We start from the raw sequence: 16291 nt of genomic DNA on the forward strand, positions 1-16291 counted from the left end.
CATTGAGATGAGGCCAACCCTGTGAGGATCCTAAGGCATCTAAAGATGTACCAGCTCCAGTTGGATTCCGCTTCATGAAGTATTCGACATTCTAAGCGGAGATGCAAACTACATGTGGTCTTTGAGGTCAACATCCGACCTCATCACCCTCCAGTGTCACCCAAATGAGGATGAGGTTCCCTTTGAGTCTGGATCCTCTCAAGGTTTCTTCCTCTTCTATCTAAAGGAGTTTTTCCTTGTCACAGTCGCCTCAGTCACCCCAGGATTGTTCATTTGTAACACACATACAAATATATTTAAATTGAAGTCTAACATTAATCTTGAATTTTTGTATTATATTAATCTTTGTATAATATTAAATTGTTGTAATATTTTTATGTCTTTGTCCATTGTTTAAAGCGCTATACAAATACAATTGTATTGAATTTAATTACATAGTACACTATATTTTAGAAAATGAAAAATAAATATTTTATTTACAGTATTAAAAATAAATTGCATTTCCAAGACACTATTGAGTTCTCCATTCTAATGGATCAGGAGATAGTGACTAATTTTTTATGACCTCGGCTTTGAAAGAAGTTTTGGCTACAAGATGTACTGTATATTAAATGTATATTACATGAAGTAATACACTTCATCTAATATATAATTTCTGTAGCTTACACAGGCAATGCATGGCAAACAGTTTGCATAAAACATTTAAAACAATGTTTAAAATTGCTGTTTTGGTGATTTTTTGGGTAAGGAATCATTTATTTAATATCTTTGGAAGGAGTCTCCAGTGTCAGCACTTTGTAACTGTCTGACTTTTCCTTTGGCTTTACACAACTATTGTTGATTAATTTCCCATGACAGCAAGCCTTATTGTGTTTTACTCTTTACATATTCAACAATAAGCTTCATCATCAATTCACCAATGTATGCATAAACATATAATGTATAATGAATAAGCTAGATATTCTATCTATCTATCTATCTATCTATCTATCTATCTATCTATCTATCTATCTATCTATCTATCTATCTATCTATCTATCTATCTATCTATCTATCTATCTATCTATCTATCTATCTATCTATCTATCTATCTATCTATCTATCTATCTATGGTTAATAATTTTTTCAGTGTTATGATTTCCAGGAAGCTAACTGGTGAGTAGGGTTTCATTACTTGTTAGCTATGCTAATTGATCTAAAAGACTCAATTTAAAATTTCTATGCGAAATTTGTCTTGCCGTTCAGCTACATTTCACTACCTTTTATTTGATGGAATTGTTTGACTCCAAAAGAGACTGCAAGAACATAAATACACAGCTGTCCTGAAAGCTCCAATGAGATGTTTACACAACTGTCATTGCAATTTACACTGCATGCTTCAGACATCTTTAGATTAATGATGACAAGCAACACAAATAGAAATCACAGGACAAATCATGTTATCCACAAATATATCAGCCTTACTTCCACACCCTGTTATTTTCCAAGAATAGATGGACGGCTGGTGAAATTACAGCTTTGGAAGGGTGGAAATTGACGCGCTGCCGACTGTGAGCACACACGGCAGCGTTTATGGAGTTTGTGCATCATTCTATCAACATTATCCTTTTCCTGCTGTCTCTCTCCTCCCCAGATGCACATGCTCTCCATGATAAAGAAAACTGACAGTAAAACAAGATGGCCTGAGTGACAGAAATCATGACGATTGACCCCTTATGCACAAATAGGGATTTAAAATGTAATAACCTGGTGGTTCATATTACGATTGGTCTATTTTGTGATAAAATGACACATTTTCTTAATGTTTATAGACAATGATTTGTAGCAAAATGCTCCTCAAAAACCTGATCCTGAGCCCAGGTTGCTGTCAGCATCCATGTGAGTTTGCATCCATCACCCACAAACATGCTAGGAGGTGGATTCAAGGTATGAAATAATGTGTGAATGTGTGTGATGTTTTGCAACGAAATGGTATCTCATCCATCCTGGGATACACTCCGGATCCACCTCAACTCTAACCAGAAAGAAGTGCTTCCTGAAGATGGATGAGTGATTGATTATATATGGATTTCCGTCGAACAATTTTAATGCAAACATAACTTCGAATAGAGTCAAATGAAATATCATATGTTTTGAAAGTGGAGAGTTTAGGAATAACAGCAATCTGGCATATTTCTAGGGAGACATACAAAATGTACACAGAGGATTTGACACATTTTTTACCTGTAGCATGTATGTTTACCTAGAATGATTCATGAAATGTACCATCAAATGATAATTATTCTTTATACACGTTTTAAAAATGTTTTTTCAAACCCTTGTACTAGTATCACTCTATCAACAAGGAAAAGTACAGTTTAGTACTTTTTGTGATGATGATGATGATGATAAGGAGGAGGAGGAGGATAAAACTATTATTATTTAAAATTAAATAAATGTGCCCTGGGGGACTTCTGTGATATTTATGTAACACTTACAGATCCCTGCTGCAACAAAGTTGAAGGTGTTTTGATGTAAATACACCACTGGGTGAAAAGAGTGCCTTTTTGTGATTGTCCTGCAGTCTTTCCGAAGGGTGGCGTTTTGCACTGCACTTTCCTCTCTCTCTCTCTCTCTCTCTCTCTCTCTCTCTCTCTCTCTCTCTCTCTCTCTCTCTCTCTCTCTCTCTCTCTCTCTCTTATCAGCAATTCAGATTGCATGCAAATAGGGAGGTCTCAAAGAGCTGAGTGTGTGTGTGAGTGTGTGAGGGGGGAGAGGAGCCTGCTGGTGGTGAAACACATTCCTTGGGAAAGAATTTTGCTCCTTTCTTCTCCTCCGGTTGCTTTAGCAGAGAGCAGCCCGGAAAAAGTAGGCGGCGTGCGTCCTAGTGACAGGAGCTCAGATCACACTGAACTCGGAGCAAAGTGAAGCGGCCGGTCCGGATTCTATCAGCACGTAAAAAAAGTCTGTAGTTTGTTCACTTTTCAGTCCTTTTTTCCGGGATGATGAAAGGAGCGCTGCGCTTGATCGGCTGCGCGCTCGTAGCTTGGTTCGCTTTGTGTCCGCGCGACTGTCAGGCGAGCTGCCCAGAGAGAAAGCTGGAGGAGCGCGAGGAGGAAGCGAACATTGTGCTCACCGGCACCGTGGAGGAAATCCTCAATATGGACCCGGTGCACAACACCTACTCCTGCAAGGTGAGCTCCAGGGACAGCTGTTCTGTTTAGTGCAAGACTTCAGTCGAATGAATTACCAATGCAATCACCTCAAAAGCCTACATGAAGTTTAAACTTCTCTGTCTCGTGCATCTGTAAATAAATAAATAAATAAATAAATAAATAAATAAATAAATAAATAAATAAATAAATAAATAAAATGTTATATATATATATATATATATATATATATATATATATATATATATATATATATATATATATATATATATATATACATTTTAGTATAATTAGTTTTTAATATTACTGTTAGTACAGTAGCTGGATCACCTTAATTGTGTTGCCAGATTGATCCACATCAAACAGAAAGATGCAGGTGGGCTAATATTTATACTGCCTTATCAAATCTATCCTGTTGTAGTCTTCGTGAAACAATAAGGTCTACTTTATTAGTAAAGGAACGTCACATTTATTTAGGATATAAAGTTTCAAAGTCTCAAAACCACATTCTGCGTGAATTAATAGTCAAATCTGAATCGTGTGCTAACTGTGCTAACTTGAGTTATTGTACAGTTTTGTTTTGTTTTAGGTTTTTAGTATTATAGGGTATATCACATGTTTACTTTATCTGTTTTCGACCATAAACTGAACATTTAATATGTGAATATGAAACTAAATATGTCTAAACTGTTGCTACGGTTAACATGTACATATATTGTAGATACATGGTCATGCAGGTCAGGTTGATTATTGCTAGTCAGGATAGACAGTTACATTCAACACACCATACACATGGAGAAACGTTTACACCGGTATGAGCTAAAGTTTTCTGATCTAGTGCCTGTTAGATTAGCTGAAGATACAAATAAACTTCTACAAAGTCTAGTGGAAGCAATTTTAAACTGTGAACTTTGATACATCTAGAAGCACCTGCAATAAAACACTATCACTTTCTGTTTACAAAATGTCCAGCTTGTCATTGGGTAGAGTAGAAATTCATTCAATTGTCCTGCTCTAAAATCCACTGAAATGGAAAAGAAAAAGAAGTCCTTGCTTTACGCCATAGTTTAAAGCATTCAGTATGTCCCCTTGAGTCAGATGCACTATGACAGGCAATGACTCAAGGCATTTCTCTACAGGGCAAATAAAAATAATAGCTGCCATAAAATTGATAAAAAGTAGTAGTCAGCATTTTTTCTATGGCAAGAATACAAATGTTCTGAAGATAAATACTATGTGATAGAATATTTACACTGTGGGATGCAGAATTGTGGTTTGATTGTTAAGTTCAGTGTGCTCTGTGTTTTTTAGGTGAGGGTATGGCGCTACCTCAAAGGCAAGACCATGGTCAATGGTGATATACTCCTGGATGGGGGAAACAAGGTGATGATCGGCGGTTTCGGGGACCCAGATATCTGCGACAACCAGGTGGCCACTGGAGACACACGCATCTTCTTCGTCAACCTGGCCCCAGAGTATATGTGGCCCGTGCACAAAAATGAGCTAATGCTTAACTCCAGCCTGATGAGGATTACACTGCGCAACTTGGAGGAGGTCGAACTTTGTGTAGAAGGTGAGTCCAAAGTAATACTTACTTATCTACTGATGCTGAATTGGACTGCTGCTGTGAGGGTAATCAAGCAACATGTCCAAATTTATTTAACCAGAGGTGCTAATATCTGCAGCATAAACAAAATATATGCAATTTCTGTTACTCTTATCTACAGTAATAGTGAAGATACCTGAAAGCTATGCATTTTCAGATATAATTGTTGTCAGACAAATCATAAACAAAATAAAAAAAAGTGAATTTTGACATTTCGATAGCTTGTGAGCTGGTGCATTCTTGTGAATTTACAAGCTATGGTCATGTAAGTCAATTAAAAACAAGTCATTGTAACAATAGCGAAGTTACTTAATATTAAGTAATGTGCATGCCAAATATTTCTTTTATTTTTCTTACAGTTGTTTATCACACAATAAAAAAAAACATTTGAATCCACTGAATTACGCTAGTGTTCTGTACTACTAGGATTTCTTGTTGTTTCATGTTTGAACAACTGTGGTACATTCATAGTGTATGAAACATTGTCTAAGAGTATGGAATATTCAGGGAACCATTTTCTTGGTGAAACCTTCAGGATTTCATATGCACTTCTTCATGTCATTGACCGTTCAAGTCTCTCTAAGGAGGCTGTATGCTTACTGAAAAAGCAGCTCCAGCTTTTTGGATGACCCTGAGTGAAAGTCAGTCCTCTCTTTACTCCAGGACAATCTTTTTTACAATCAGAAAGGACTCAATTCCGAACCCCATGGTTTGAAACTAGCACTCTCTCACACACACAGCCTTTATCTTTTTTCATGCAGTTCTTGGCTCCTAAAAAGGCCTAACATTAAGTTTGTAAGAGAGTCTGGCCACCAGTTTCATCTGAGCAAGACTTCAGCCGTAAGATCTTAAGCAAAGGGGAAATGGAAGTCAGAAGTGTCAAAATAAATGAGGTATGGCAAGCGACTAGGCTTTAAATATTTTTCAAACTGTTATCCTAGCTGAAAAAAATGAAATGGCCTGTGTATGGGAAGAACATTACTGCAGATACTGTCTTCTGTAAAATCTGCAGTAGCCATTACTGTGTACTTTGCTTTAAATAAACGGATTTTAGGCGATGGTCTGTAAATACTAGAAAATGCAGAAATAGGATGTTAATACCAGTAAGAGAGTATATTCTCAGTATTTTGCATATATTAAAATTTGTCTGTATGCGTTCACTCATGAAAGCCCATAAAGTGGCTTTGCTGGAGTACATGGTATAGATTAGTTTTAAGTATTACAGCTGTAGCACAAACAGCTCTGTTAAACGATTCCTTTATGTGGTAAGATACACAAATATTTGTTGTTAGTTTTATTTGTTTTTTGGGTTTTTGTGGGATGAGTGGAATAAAGAATGTTCTCATCCATCATTTGTTTAATAAAAAGCCAAGCTCTTAAGAAAGGTGAAGTGCCTTTTTGCCCCTTTGTCAGTAGGTTATTTGCAGCAATTGTACACACAGCATGACTAAAAAGTGAGGGAGTGTGTATAGAGAATAAGCCTTGAGAACAAGACTACACTTGCAAGCCTGTGTCATGTATCCGCTTCTCACTCCTCACTTCTGACAGTTCAGATAGCACTAAGTAATGAAAGGATTCCTGGTGGGATTCGGGAACAGCGTTGTCAAAATCAAACAACAAAGGCCTCTGTTAATGGAGAAAAGGTGGAAAAAGCATAAAGGATAAAGGCAAAGAAAGACGACGAAGGAATGCTGGGTACAGGTGTTGACTGGAATGCTGACGATATTTTACTTGGCACTTTACCGTGGGAGTGTGACCGAAGACCACAGGAGAGGCCTAGAGGCATTGTGTTCTCACTCTCACTCCTGCAGCCTCCCCATGGCCACAGGCTACTCACAAGGCTCTTGGCTAATGCTTTTATTAGTGCGAAGTGCATGGCACTAAAAGCCTTCTAGATGACCTTTAAAAAATTTCTCACTAACTCCTAAATAATGTACAGTGGGCCTGGTTTTTGGTTTGCTTTAAAGAAAAACTGCAACCTAAAACACACTCACTATGTTGTTATTCAGATAGTTGTCATCTGTATACATGCTAATGTATACTGTTCGTTGGTGCAGTTTTTGGTTTTTCACATGAGAAACTGGTGAATGGGCATGAAATGTTGACATCAGCATAGTACATACTTTGCTCACTCACCATTTTCCAACAATGATCAATGTCATATTAATGAGAGATCCAACACAGAAATATAGGAGACAGCAAAAAATAGACTTGAATGCAATGATACACAATGGCTGTGAGTTACAACAGAGACTTGATTAGTTAGCGATCTGGTGTTGGTGTTGGTGTTTAATTAGCATGAAAGCTGAGTCTTTGTAACCTGATCTGTTTGAGCAGAGTGTACAGATGAGAGGATGAGAGAGATGGACTGATCAAAACACATACATCACACTCTTCATTTTGAAGAAAGGACTAAATTCCAGAGGCACAATTAATGGACTGATGTGTCGATGACAGAAATGGAAACCTCAGAATTTCATTGCGAAATAAAGAATGGATATGTCCACTAAATCATTCATTGCTTTTTGTTACTGGCTCAATCACCCGGTGGTCTGTTGTAATGATGAACATGTATGCCATGCTGAGGAATGTTCCAGGTTGTGTGTGTCTGTAGTAGGCTTACATCTGTGTGAGCCTCCTTATACTCTGGGTCTGTGGAAGCACTTCCCTTTATTCAGGTTGTTTGTGTAAGGAGGAGGTTAGGAATTTCTCTTATTCCCTACTGCACAAAGGTCGACCCCTTAGCTGGCCTACCATTAGTCACAAGCGGGTAATGATTAATATGTGAGAAATCATTAAAGTGATGAACTGTTCTTGGTGACCGTCCTTCAATTAAAAACTTAGAATTAGAGTTTTCCTAGCCAGTGAATTTATTATAACTTTTCCGGTGTGCTGTTTCACCTGGAGTTCTTTTAATAGTATTTTATGACATATATGAAATTTGCTTTGGATTATTGTTTGTCAAAGAGCTGCTCTGTTTGATACATGATATGAGATGTACGACCCTTTATGGTTCTTCGGATGAAAACTTAGTCTTTATTCTCGTAATGATAAAGTTAAACTCTCAAGGCCAACACATGATGGTAATAAAGGTTAAAACATTTTTTTATAAAATCAGGTGTATAAGGTTAAGGTAATCTTATTACATGGAAATTTTTGACCCATTTTCACCCCAATTTATTTACAATAAGGAAGGATCAAGGTTTTTAGTATTGTGTCCTAGTGATTGAGAGGAGAGAAAGAGGAAGAGTCTATCATCTGTCTCAATAAGAGCTGGGTAAGTACAGTAAGATGTACTTGGTACTTGGTAAGATTTCTGATTAATGATTCCGTAACCACTTTTCTGTTCATTGCTATTTATAATGTGATGACCATGTGTACATCCTCAAGGCAATCCCATCACAGGGATGCACACAGAGATTGCTTATGACATGCAAATGTGCTTATCACATGTACATCGTTTAAAATGTCCTCCTTTAACAATACTTGACAGACATAATGTATATCTGGAAAACTATCAGTGAAATGTTAATAAGATTATAGAGTGCTACAGAATGAGACTGTGAACTACAGTAGTCACCTTGGCCTAGCTAGCGTGGTTCACAGCTAGACCAATCCTCATGGATTCAAGTGTGTGTGTGTTGTTTGGGGGTGGGTCAGTTGGGATTGGTTAGGGGTGCTAGATTGATGCAGAGTAGTGTGAATAGATAACTTGGAAAGAAGTAAAGCCTGCAGAAAGATAATTAAAATTGTAGAGGAGAAAAGCAATTGAGTGACACGGGACTGGAATGCACCTGTTTGTCAGCTTCCTGTAATCTCTTGGGTTATTACATATTTTAAGATTATAATTAAAATCCTGAAGGTGGCATGCCTGTTTAGAATCATGGTGATGCACTTGGAATAATAAGGGTGTGAGACATAAATGAAGACATTTTAGAAGTCATTTTCTCATCCGTCTTTTTTCTTTTTTTTGGAAAGGCCAACTCCTGGTCAGTCATTTATATATAAATGTTTTTTATTCAATGCATTCAAAGTTTCATAGCTTCGATGCATTTGTCTTTGAGGATGTGGATTTTTACCCCATAGCAACCATCTCAGCTTTATTATGTGTCATGTTGCCTTTGTCCATCAGACCACGAAGGACTCTATGATGCCATTAAAAGCCAAAAGCTGTTTCATCTTTAAATGCTCACATTCCTATCAAACAAGGTGTGTTTTAAAACTTTCAGTAGTGTCTGAGATTGTTCTGATCTATCTTTAAGACCTAACATTTTGAGATGCGGTCAAGTTCCGGCTATGAGGAGGAAGTACTTATTTGGTGGCTCTGTTTTCATGGCTTAAATGCGAAGTGAATTGGAAAAGCCCTTAGATTCCAGACACAAAAGGCTGAACAGAGACCAAAGCACAGGGCTTTGTGGGATACGGCTTCCCTGAGATCTGTGACTGCATTCCAACTTGGACTTAGTGTTAAAGAGTCACAGCTGCTGTATCCAGTGTGGATAGTCAGAGACCATTCATGGATGTGTACCAAGAGTTTATGGATGCCCTGTAATTATTTGCTTCATTCCATCAGTTTAGTTTGGTTTAATGACTTAATTATTCTATTGGCTTGAATTTTGTGTAAAATTTTAGATTACAGGTTTTACAATAATCTGGCATTGAAAACTCAAATTTCGTTTTTGATTTTTAGACAAATTTAGACTTGTTCATTTAAATTTAGATTGTTTCAGGCAGAAAACAAAGAAAAGGTTTTAGCAGCATAAAGCACTGTAGCCTGTAGCTGATAATAAATATCACTTTCAGTATTTCAACCATAAACTAAATTTAAAGAAGGTAGATAGAGGTTAAAAGGTCATGGGAGAAAATACAATCTACATTTACAATTTGTTTGTTCAATTAGCTTGTCCTGGTGATTGGAGTGGGGTTGGGTAAGAGCTTGTTTAGTCTGAAGTAACGGCTGCAGGTGGCAAGCACTTGCAAAAGAATGACTACAAATTAAGGGGATTGAGATTATAAACAGGAATGCTGTTGTGTAGGAAGCTGATGCAGGCTGGTGCTTGTAATTGTACCTAGAACATAACCTTCTAGTATACTCTTCTGTGTACTTGAGTTGTGTTGGGCTAGTAAACTGGAATCCAAATTTTACCTGGAATCATAATTTGTAAATTAAATTTTTAAAGAAAAAAAAGCCAACGTGTAGTCAGTGGTCTCTTCGCTCACGTACGTTTGCCATCACCCTCTGTCACAATTGAGATTGGAATTGGTCAAACTGACTGACAGATCTTACCACAGCTTCTGTTAAAAATTAACACGTGTCTATTCCTAGAAACGAACTAAACTTGATTGCTCTGCCTAATGAGGCGTCTGCTGCTATTTAATCGGCTCATTTTTATTCAGTAGAACTCAGCAGGATATTTTTGTTTTACTGTGTATGAAAACCTGGAAAGTAAAGTCCTTTATTTCTTATTTCTTATTTAACACCATTATTCATAACAAAATCCTTATTTTTATTATTTTATATATTCATAATTAAATGATATATTTTTTTAAAAGTGCTGTTAAAACACAAGGGAGGCACGGTGGCTTAGTGGTTAGCACGTTCGTCTCACACCTCCAGGGTTGGGGGTTCGATTCCCACCTCCGCCTTGTGTGTGTGGAGTTTGCATGTTCTCCCCGTGCCTTAGGGGTTTCCTCCAGGTACTTCGGTTTCCTCCCCCAGTCCAAATACATGCATGGTAGGTTGATTGCCATCTCTGGAAAATTGTCCGTAGTGTGTGAATGAGAGTGTGTGTGTGCCCTCTGATGAGTTGGCACTCCGTCCAGGGTGTATCCTGCCTCGATGCCCGATGACGCCTGAGATAGGCACAGGCTCCCCGTGACCCGAGATGTTCGGATAAGCAGTAGAAAATGAGTGAGTGAGTGAGTGAGTGCTAAAACACACAAGCACCAGACTGTCCGATGAACTGTAGAATGTCTCTGAACTGTCCCTTTTAACCCCACACTCATTTAAAACAACCCATTCACAGTCAGCATGATTAAGCATAGCAGAATGATAAAATCAATCCCTTGAAATAAGTCTGATGAGAAGCATCAGACAGAAAAAAATTTAAAGGCTTAATGGCTACATAGCTGTTCTCAGCTTGTTCTCAAACACACTGCTTGGAGTACAGCATTTGTATTTTTGCTAAATGCATGTCAGCGTGTCTTATCTGCTGGACATGAGCGTTTCCAGATTGTCCCATCTGCAGGATGTTGATGATGTTTGTTGGTAGGGGGCCGAAGGCGGTTGTGGAAGGATGCTAACTCCTTCCCATGCTCCTTTACTCCTGCTTTCATGTCTGGATGTTTTCCTTTTGGTTCTTCATGGCGTCTCCACTCAGGACTGCAGCCAATATGCTGTCAAGGGAACATTTAGTTGAAGTGTACTGCTTTTCTCAAGACTTATAGTGAAGTGGCTTGTATTTACAGGTCAGAAACATCCCTAAATTCAGATTTTAAAATCCTCTGTTCTCCCAATGTCTATGTGGGTTTCCCTGTTTCCAGTTGCTGCTCCGCTGCTGTAAGGTAAACTGACTATACATAATTCCCTCTAGGTGAGAATGAACGACCAAATATACGTGTACAGTATGTATGAGAACGGTGAATATATCCATTGATCCTGACCAGGATCAAGCACTTACTGAAGAAAAATGACTTTAAAATAAGAAAATTTGAAATTGTTAACCATGTAGAGAAGCTTCCACTGTGCCTCAGTCTGTAGGTGCTCATTGTGCTTTTGTCTTTTTTGCTTTATTCATCAGCTGGTTTGCCAGTCTTCCGGAATAATCATCTGATTTGTTGATGATTTGAGTTGATGGGTTATGGCTTGCCCCAAATCCTCCTCAAATGTCTAAACTTGCATGCAGGTCAGAGCTGATATCTAATATCCAGTTCTTATGTCTCAAATCCATGATTCTGTCTGTGATTCAAATCGTAGGTCCCCAGCTGCAGGAGGTGTCCCTGTTATTCCCACAGTCCTTGTCACCATCTTGACTATCCATACCTATAATTATACTGGAGTCTCGGTTGTAAAGCCATCAGAGTTATAAGCACCAGGTTCAAAAGTGAGGTCTATATAGCAGATCTGTTATACATTAGCTAAACTCTTCCCAAAGCCTGTAAGTTCTACTGAGAATAAACCTGCCTCTATCCCTATACCTGCTTTGATAAACTAGTAATAATGGTTCAGACACTATGACACTTAGACACTATGTAATCCCTGTATATCTTTTATACCTCTACACTGGTTTTCAAAAAAAGATCTGGCCAAGTATAGTTTGTGGCAAGATGAAATTTAATTGTATAATCCAGATTTATTGCTTCACTAGAGTCCCACAACATTCCAATACTGTGAACAAAAATGACTACTTGCACAGAAAGTGGCAATTTAATTGACATGGCAGACCAACCCCAGACATTACCATAGCCTGAATTTTAAACTGAATTTTTTTAGTATCCAAAGGCTCACTGTGATAATTATGACAGTGCTTTTTTTCCTAATGGAAACTAGTGTGTGGACGTTTGTATACACACATTGATTGCAGATTGAATCCTTAACCATGATGACTTCGGGGCCAGAAAACTACAAAATATCTCACACTCCATGGCCTATGCATAGGAGGTCTAAGGCTCAGAATAGTGACTTCTTGACATATACAATGTAATAGCGGCGGTTTTTTCTCTGATCAACCTTTTGTAGACCTAAAACTAAGAAGTACAGTGGATGTGCATTAAAGATCAGTCTGATGGGCAGCAGCTCTGTGGCAACAGATTTGTTTGGCTTAAATGAAGATGCAGAAATCTTGCTGTTGTTTCTTAACAATGGCATGGAAGTGCTGGATTGCAGAGGCAAACATAGATATCTGGCATGTCACACACACACACACACACACACACACACACACACACACACACACACACACACACACACACACACACACACACACACACACACACACACACACACACACACACACACACACACACACACACACACACCAAACTAAAGGCACATATTTTAAGTTATTTTCCCCCATTATCTTAGACTTACACAAAGAATTCTTGAGTACTGTCTCAAACAATCAGGTTGTGGCAAACAGGTCTTTGGAGAAAAAATCTCTTACCAGTACCTTGTTATTATTTAACCCAACATGTCGCACTTACAACTGCAGACTTTGTGTTAAAGCTGGCCAGAACTGAGATGTTAGTTCACTTTGTCTGGAATGTCGTTTGCAATTTGTAGCACACTTAATGTCTCTGTTTTTACTTTTAATTTCCACACATTTCTCCAAAACTGTTACTTAACAGTTCAAGTCTTTAAAATGAAAGATACATAATAAATCAAGGCGAATTATGCGATCTGTTGAAATATGATCATTAAAACTGTGTCAGTTTGACTGAGGTGCTGAGGCTGAAGTAAGCCTGATGAGAAGCCCACTGACTCGGTGATGACTAAGTTTAAAACACAGGAGCAGAGAGGGCACTTTGGAGAGGAAGCTTTGGTTTGTGTTTGTGCATGCTTGCATGGAGATGAAGTCACTGCAAGTGAAGCCTCCTGTTTGTCCCTTCCCCCGGTTTGCTGGGTATCAGAGTTCCCTGTCTTTTCTCTTATGTGGTATCGGGACAGCTGAAAGGAAGAGGGGTTTAAAGGGTAGATTCTTTTGTCTACTTATCTCCTTTCCCCACAGACAGGACGGATTTCTGCAGTGTTTTTATAGACAAACATAGACTTGGAAACAGAACAGACACACACACACACACACACACACACACACACACACACATACCCACACACTATCATCTTTCCTGATTTGTTTCTCATCTAATGAGTTTATTAATTATATGTCCAGCTAAATATAACAGGCATTTATACATGTCTGATGTTTTGTCTGAGATGGTTTTCCACCCACCACAGATGTAAACAATTCAAATATAACTTTTGTAAACATTTCCAATGCACACACATAGGGCCTTTTTACACCTGGTCACTTCATGTGTTTTCTCTGATCCGATAGCTATCTGATTTGTTAAAACTGTTCCATTTACATTAGACCACATAAATGCGTCTTGGCGAATCGGATATCAATCTGATCTTTCTGCTCCCACCCAATATGCAAATATATTTTACCTTTTCCGGGGAAATGGAACACGCTTTGGTGTGTGCGGTTGCTACAAAAAACAGCAATTACTGTTTGCTGCATTTTCGCTGGTGGCAGCAGTGCATTTTAAGACCAAACGAGACACCTGGGTGAAAGATCGGAGCCAGCGCTGGTGGGAAAACATATTTGTTTCTGGCATGATGCATGACTCGTGGGTCACCTGCGAGTGAAGTACTTCCGTTTGGGAGGAATATAGCGCTGACGTAGGTGGCTTGAACAACCACATTCATTTACACCTGTCCAGTTTCACCTGCGTCCCAGACCACCTCCTGAAGTCTCAAAACCATTTCGGAGGGCATTTACACATGGTCTTTTTACGGTCGGATATCTATCTGATCCCAGAAAACGCATGAGGTGACCAAGTGTAAAAGCCCCCATAGACACGTCTGATGTTTTGTGTATGCTGGGATGCTTTTCTGCTCACTATGGTTGTAAAGAGTGATTCATTGAGTTACTATATCCTTCCTTGCAGCTTAAACCAATCTGCCAATTCTAATCTGAACTCTCTCATCAAGAATTTCTACACACAGAACTGTCACATCCTCAAGGTTATTTGTACTATTCTGTGTAACCTTTGAAGACTGTAGTGTATTTTGTGCATTGTGATGCTGATTGGATAACTGCAAAAATAACTACACAGGTGTTAATGTGTAATTAAATCCTGTGAAAACTGGACTGCTGTAATTGAGGATGTTTTCTTGTGTTCACAAAACAGTTACAGCATCAATGTTTTCATTTGCTTTAGGATTCCAGACGTAGCATAATCTAGTTTTTGCAACCACAGTAAGATTTCTTCCGGGCTTCTGCTATGCTATGCTGTTCTCTGCTTTGGAAGGCATTTGTGCATCGCTGAGGCAAAGTTGTGCAATTAAACCATTAAATAGGACTTGCGATTAGAAGCAGGGTGAGTGGAAATCTGTTCACGATTCCTGTGGAATTCCCCAGTGTTTCTGTGAGCTTAGGGTCATGTAGATAGAGTTTGGTCCAGACTGATTTTATCAACAGTGAGTGTGTTTGTAGTCCTGCACCTGTGTGTGAACATGCATATATGAGGGTGTCTGTGTGTGTGTGTGTGTGTGTGTGTGTGTGTGTGTGTGTGTGTGTGTGTGTGTGTGTGTGTGTGTGTGTGTGTACCTGAAGCAGTGGTTATGGCTGTGTGGGTTAGGTTGAGGGCAGGTAAGCGCATGCTTCCACTTTATAAATTCCATTTCCTAAAATGGCAGATCTCCTAAGAGAGAAAAAAATTGACGGTTGCCTGTGTCTCAGCCACTTTTATCAAGAACCAGGGATGATTTGAGTTCAGGCAATCAGTGAGAAGCGATACTAATACTAGCATGATCAAAATGTACATTTTTGGTAAATACTAAATGATGAAGATAATATTACACAGTAGTAAATGACTTAGAATGACCTAGAATGCTGAAACATATAAACATTTTATTTATTTAAATGACTTTTTTTTTTTAAGTTAACTAATTTAAAAGTTATTTCCTGGATAAGTTAGAGGTTGCGTTCTGGTGTAATGCTAGTGCAGTTTAAAGGAATTGAATAGGAGAATTTCAAACATAAGGTACTGTATATTGATTGTTTCCTAACAGTGTAGGAACAAAGGCTTCAGCAATATTCTATGTCGTGTTAGCATTGGACTGAGACAGTGATATGTAGTTGTTGCACAAGATGACAAGCACAATGGTGTTGACAGCGGTATTAGCATGACAATTGATGCTTTGAAACATAGCTCTGTTTTAGCAGAATGTACAGATGTCCTTTTGCGAGATGTGGGCAGTGCTGGAAGTACTTGTTGATAGAAGTGTAGTCTGAGGTAGAAGTGATGCTAATACTAGTGGGAGGTCAAATCGCATTGGGGTAATGTAGCAAACTTAACCAAACATAAAATACACAAATCTGTCGATGAAAATATCAACTTTTTTGATTATAAATTTTGATGTGCAAGTGATTTAAAGAGATTTTTTTCCTAGAAACGTATCATATTAGAGGAGTGTGGTACTGTCTATTTGATTTGACAGTGTGTTTCCCCTCTAAGCCCAGTTCACCCACTACACTCTGCCCCTTTCTCCCTCATGTATTCCTTCATCACTTGGCCATGTGTGCAAAGATTGAATTAGATGCAGTAATGCTGCTGGAATCTTGATCAGGACCTATTTACATGGAGACAATGGAGCATGTTCGAGTGATCGTTCCTTTCGCACCCTCATCCTTTCCCTCTCTCCCTCTGCATGTCTTCATGCCTTTGAGCTGTGATCTCTGCCAAGAGCATTGGTGTCCTATTCGAGAAATAAACAATTGACCCTGTCTAGAATGACACCCCTTTCTCT

At 38.5% G+C, this 16291-nt stretch overlaps 1 protein-coding gene across 7 annotated transcripts in view; it reads left to right on the top strand.

Moving 5' to 3' along the window:
• The first annotated feature begins 2695 nt into the window (after positions 1 to 2695).
• The window catches only part of agrn (agrin), a 225661-nt gene continuing 212065 nt past the window's right edge, over positions 2696 to 16291 (top strand). For 3 of the 7 annotated variants that reach the window (XM_047806908.1, XM_047806905.1, XM_047806906.1), the window contains exons 1-2: positions 2697 to 3173; positions 4464 to 4725. In XM_047806908.1, the coding sequence (XP_047662864.1) occupies positions 2982 to 3173; positions 4464 to 4725 (454 nt within the window). In that variant the 5' untranslated portion in view covers positions 2697 to 2981. Of the gene's footprint in view, positions 3174 to 4463; positions 4726 to 16291 lie in introns of all 7 variants that reach the window. The other 4 variants (XM_047806904.1, XM_047806911.1, XM_047806909.1 and 1 more) reach the window with 2 other exon arrangements.

Source organism: Tachysurus fulvidraco, chromosome 23 (assembly GCF_022655615.1).
Source record: "Tachysurus fulvidraco isolate hzauxx_2018 chromosome 23, HZAU_PFXX_2.0, whole genome shotgun sequence".
Lineage (NCBI taxonomy): Eukaryota > Metazoa > Chordata > Actinopteri > Siluriformes > Bagridae > Tachysurus > Tachysurus fulvidraco.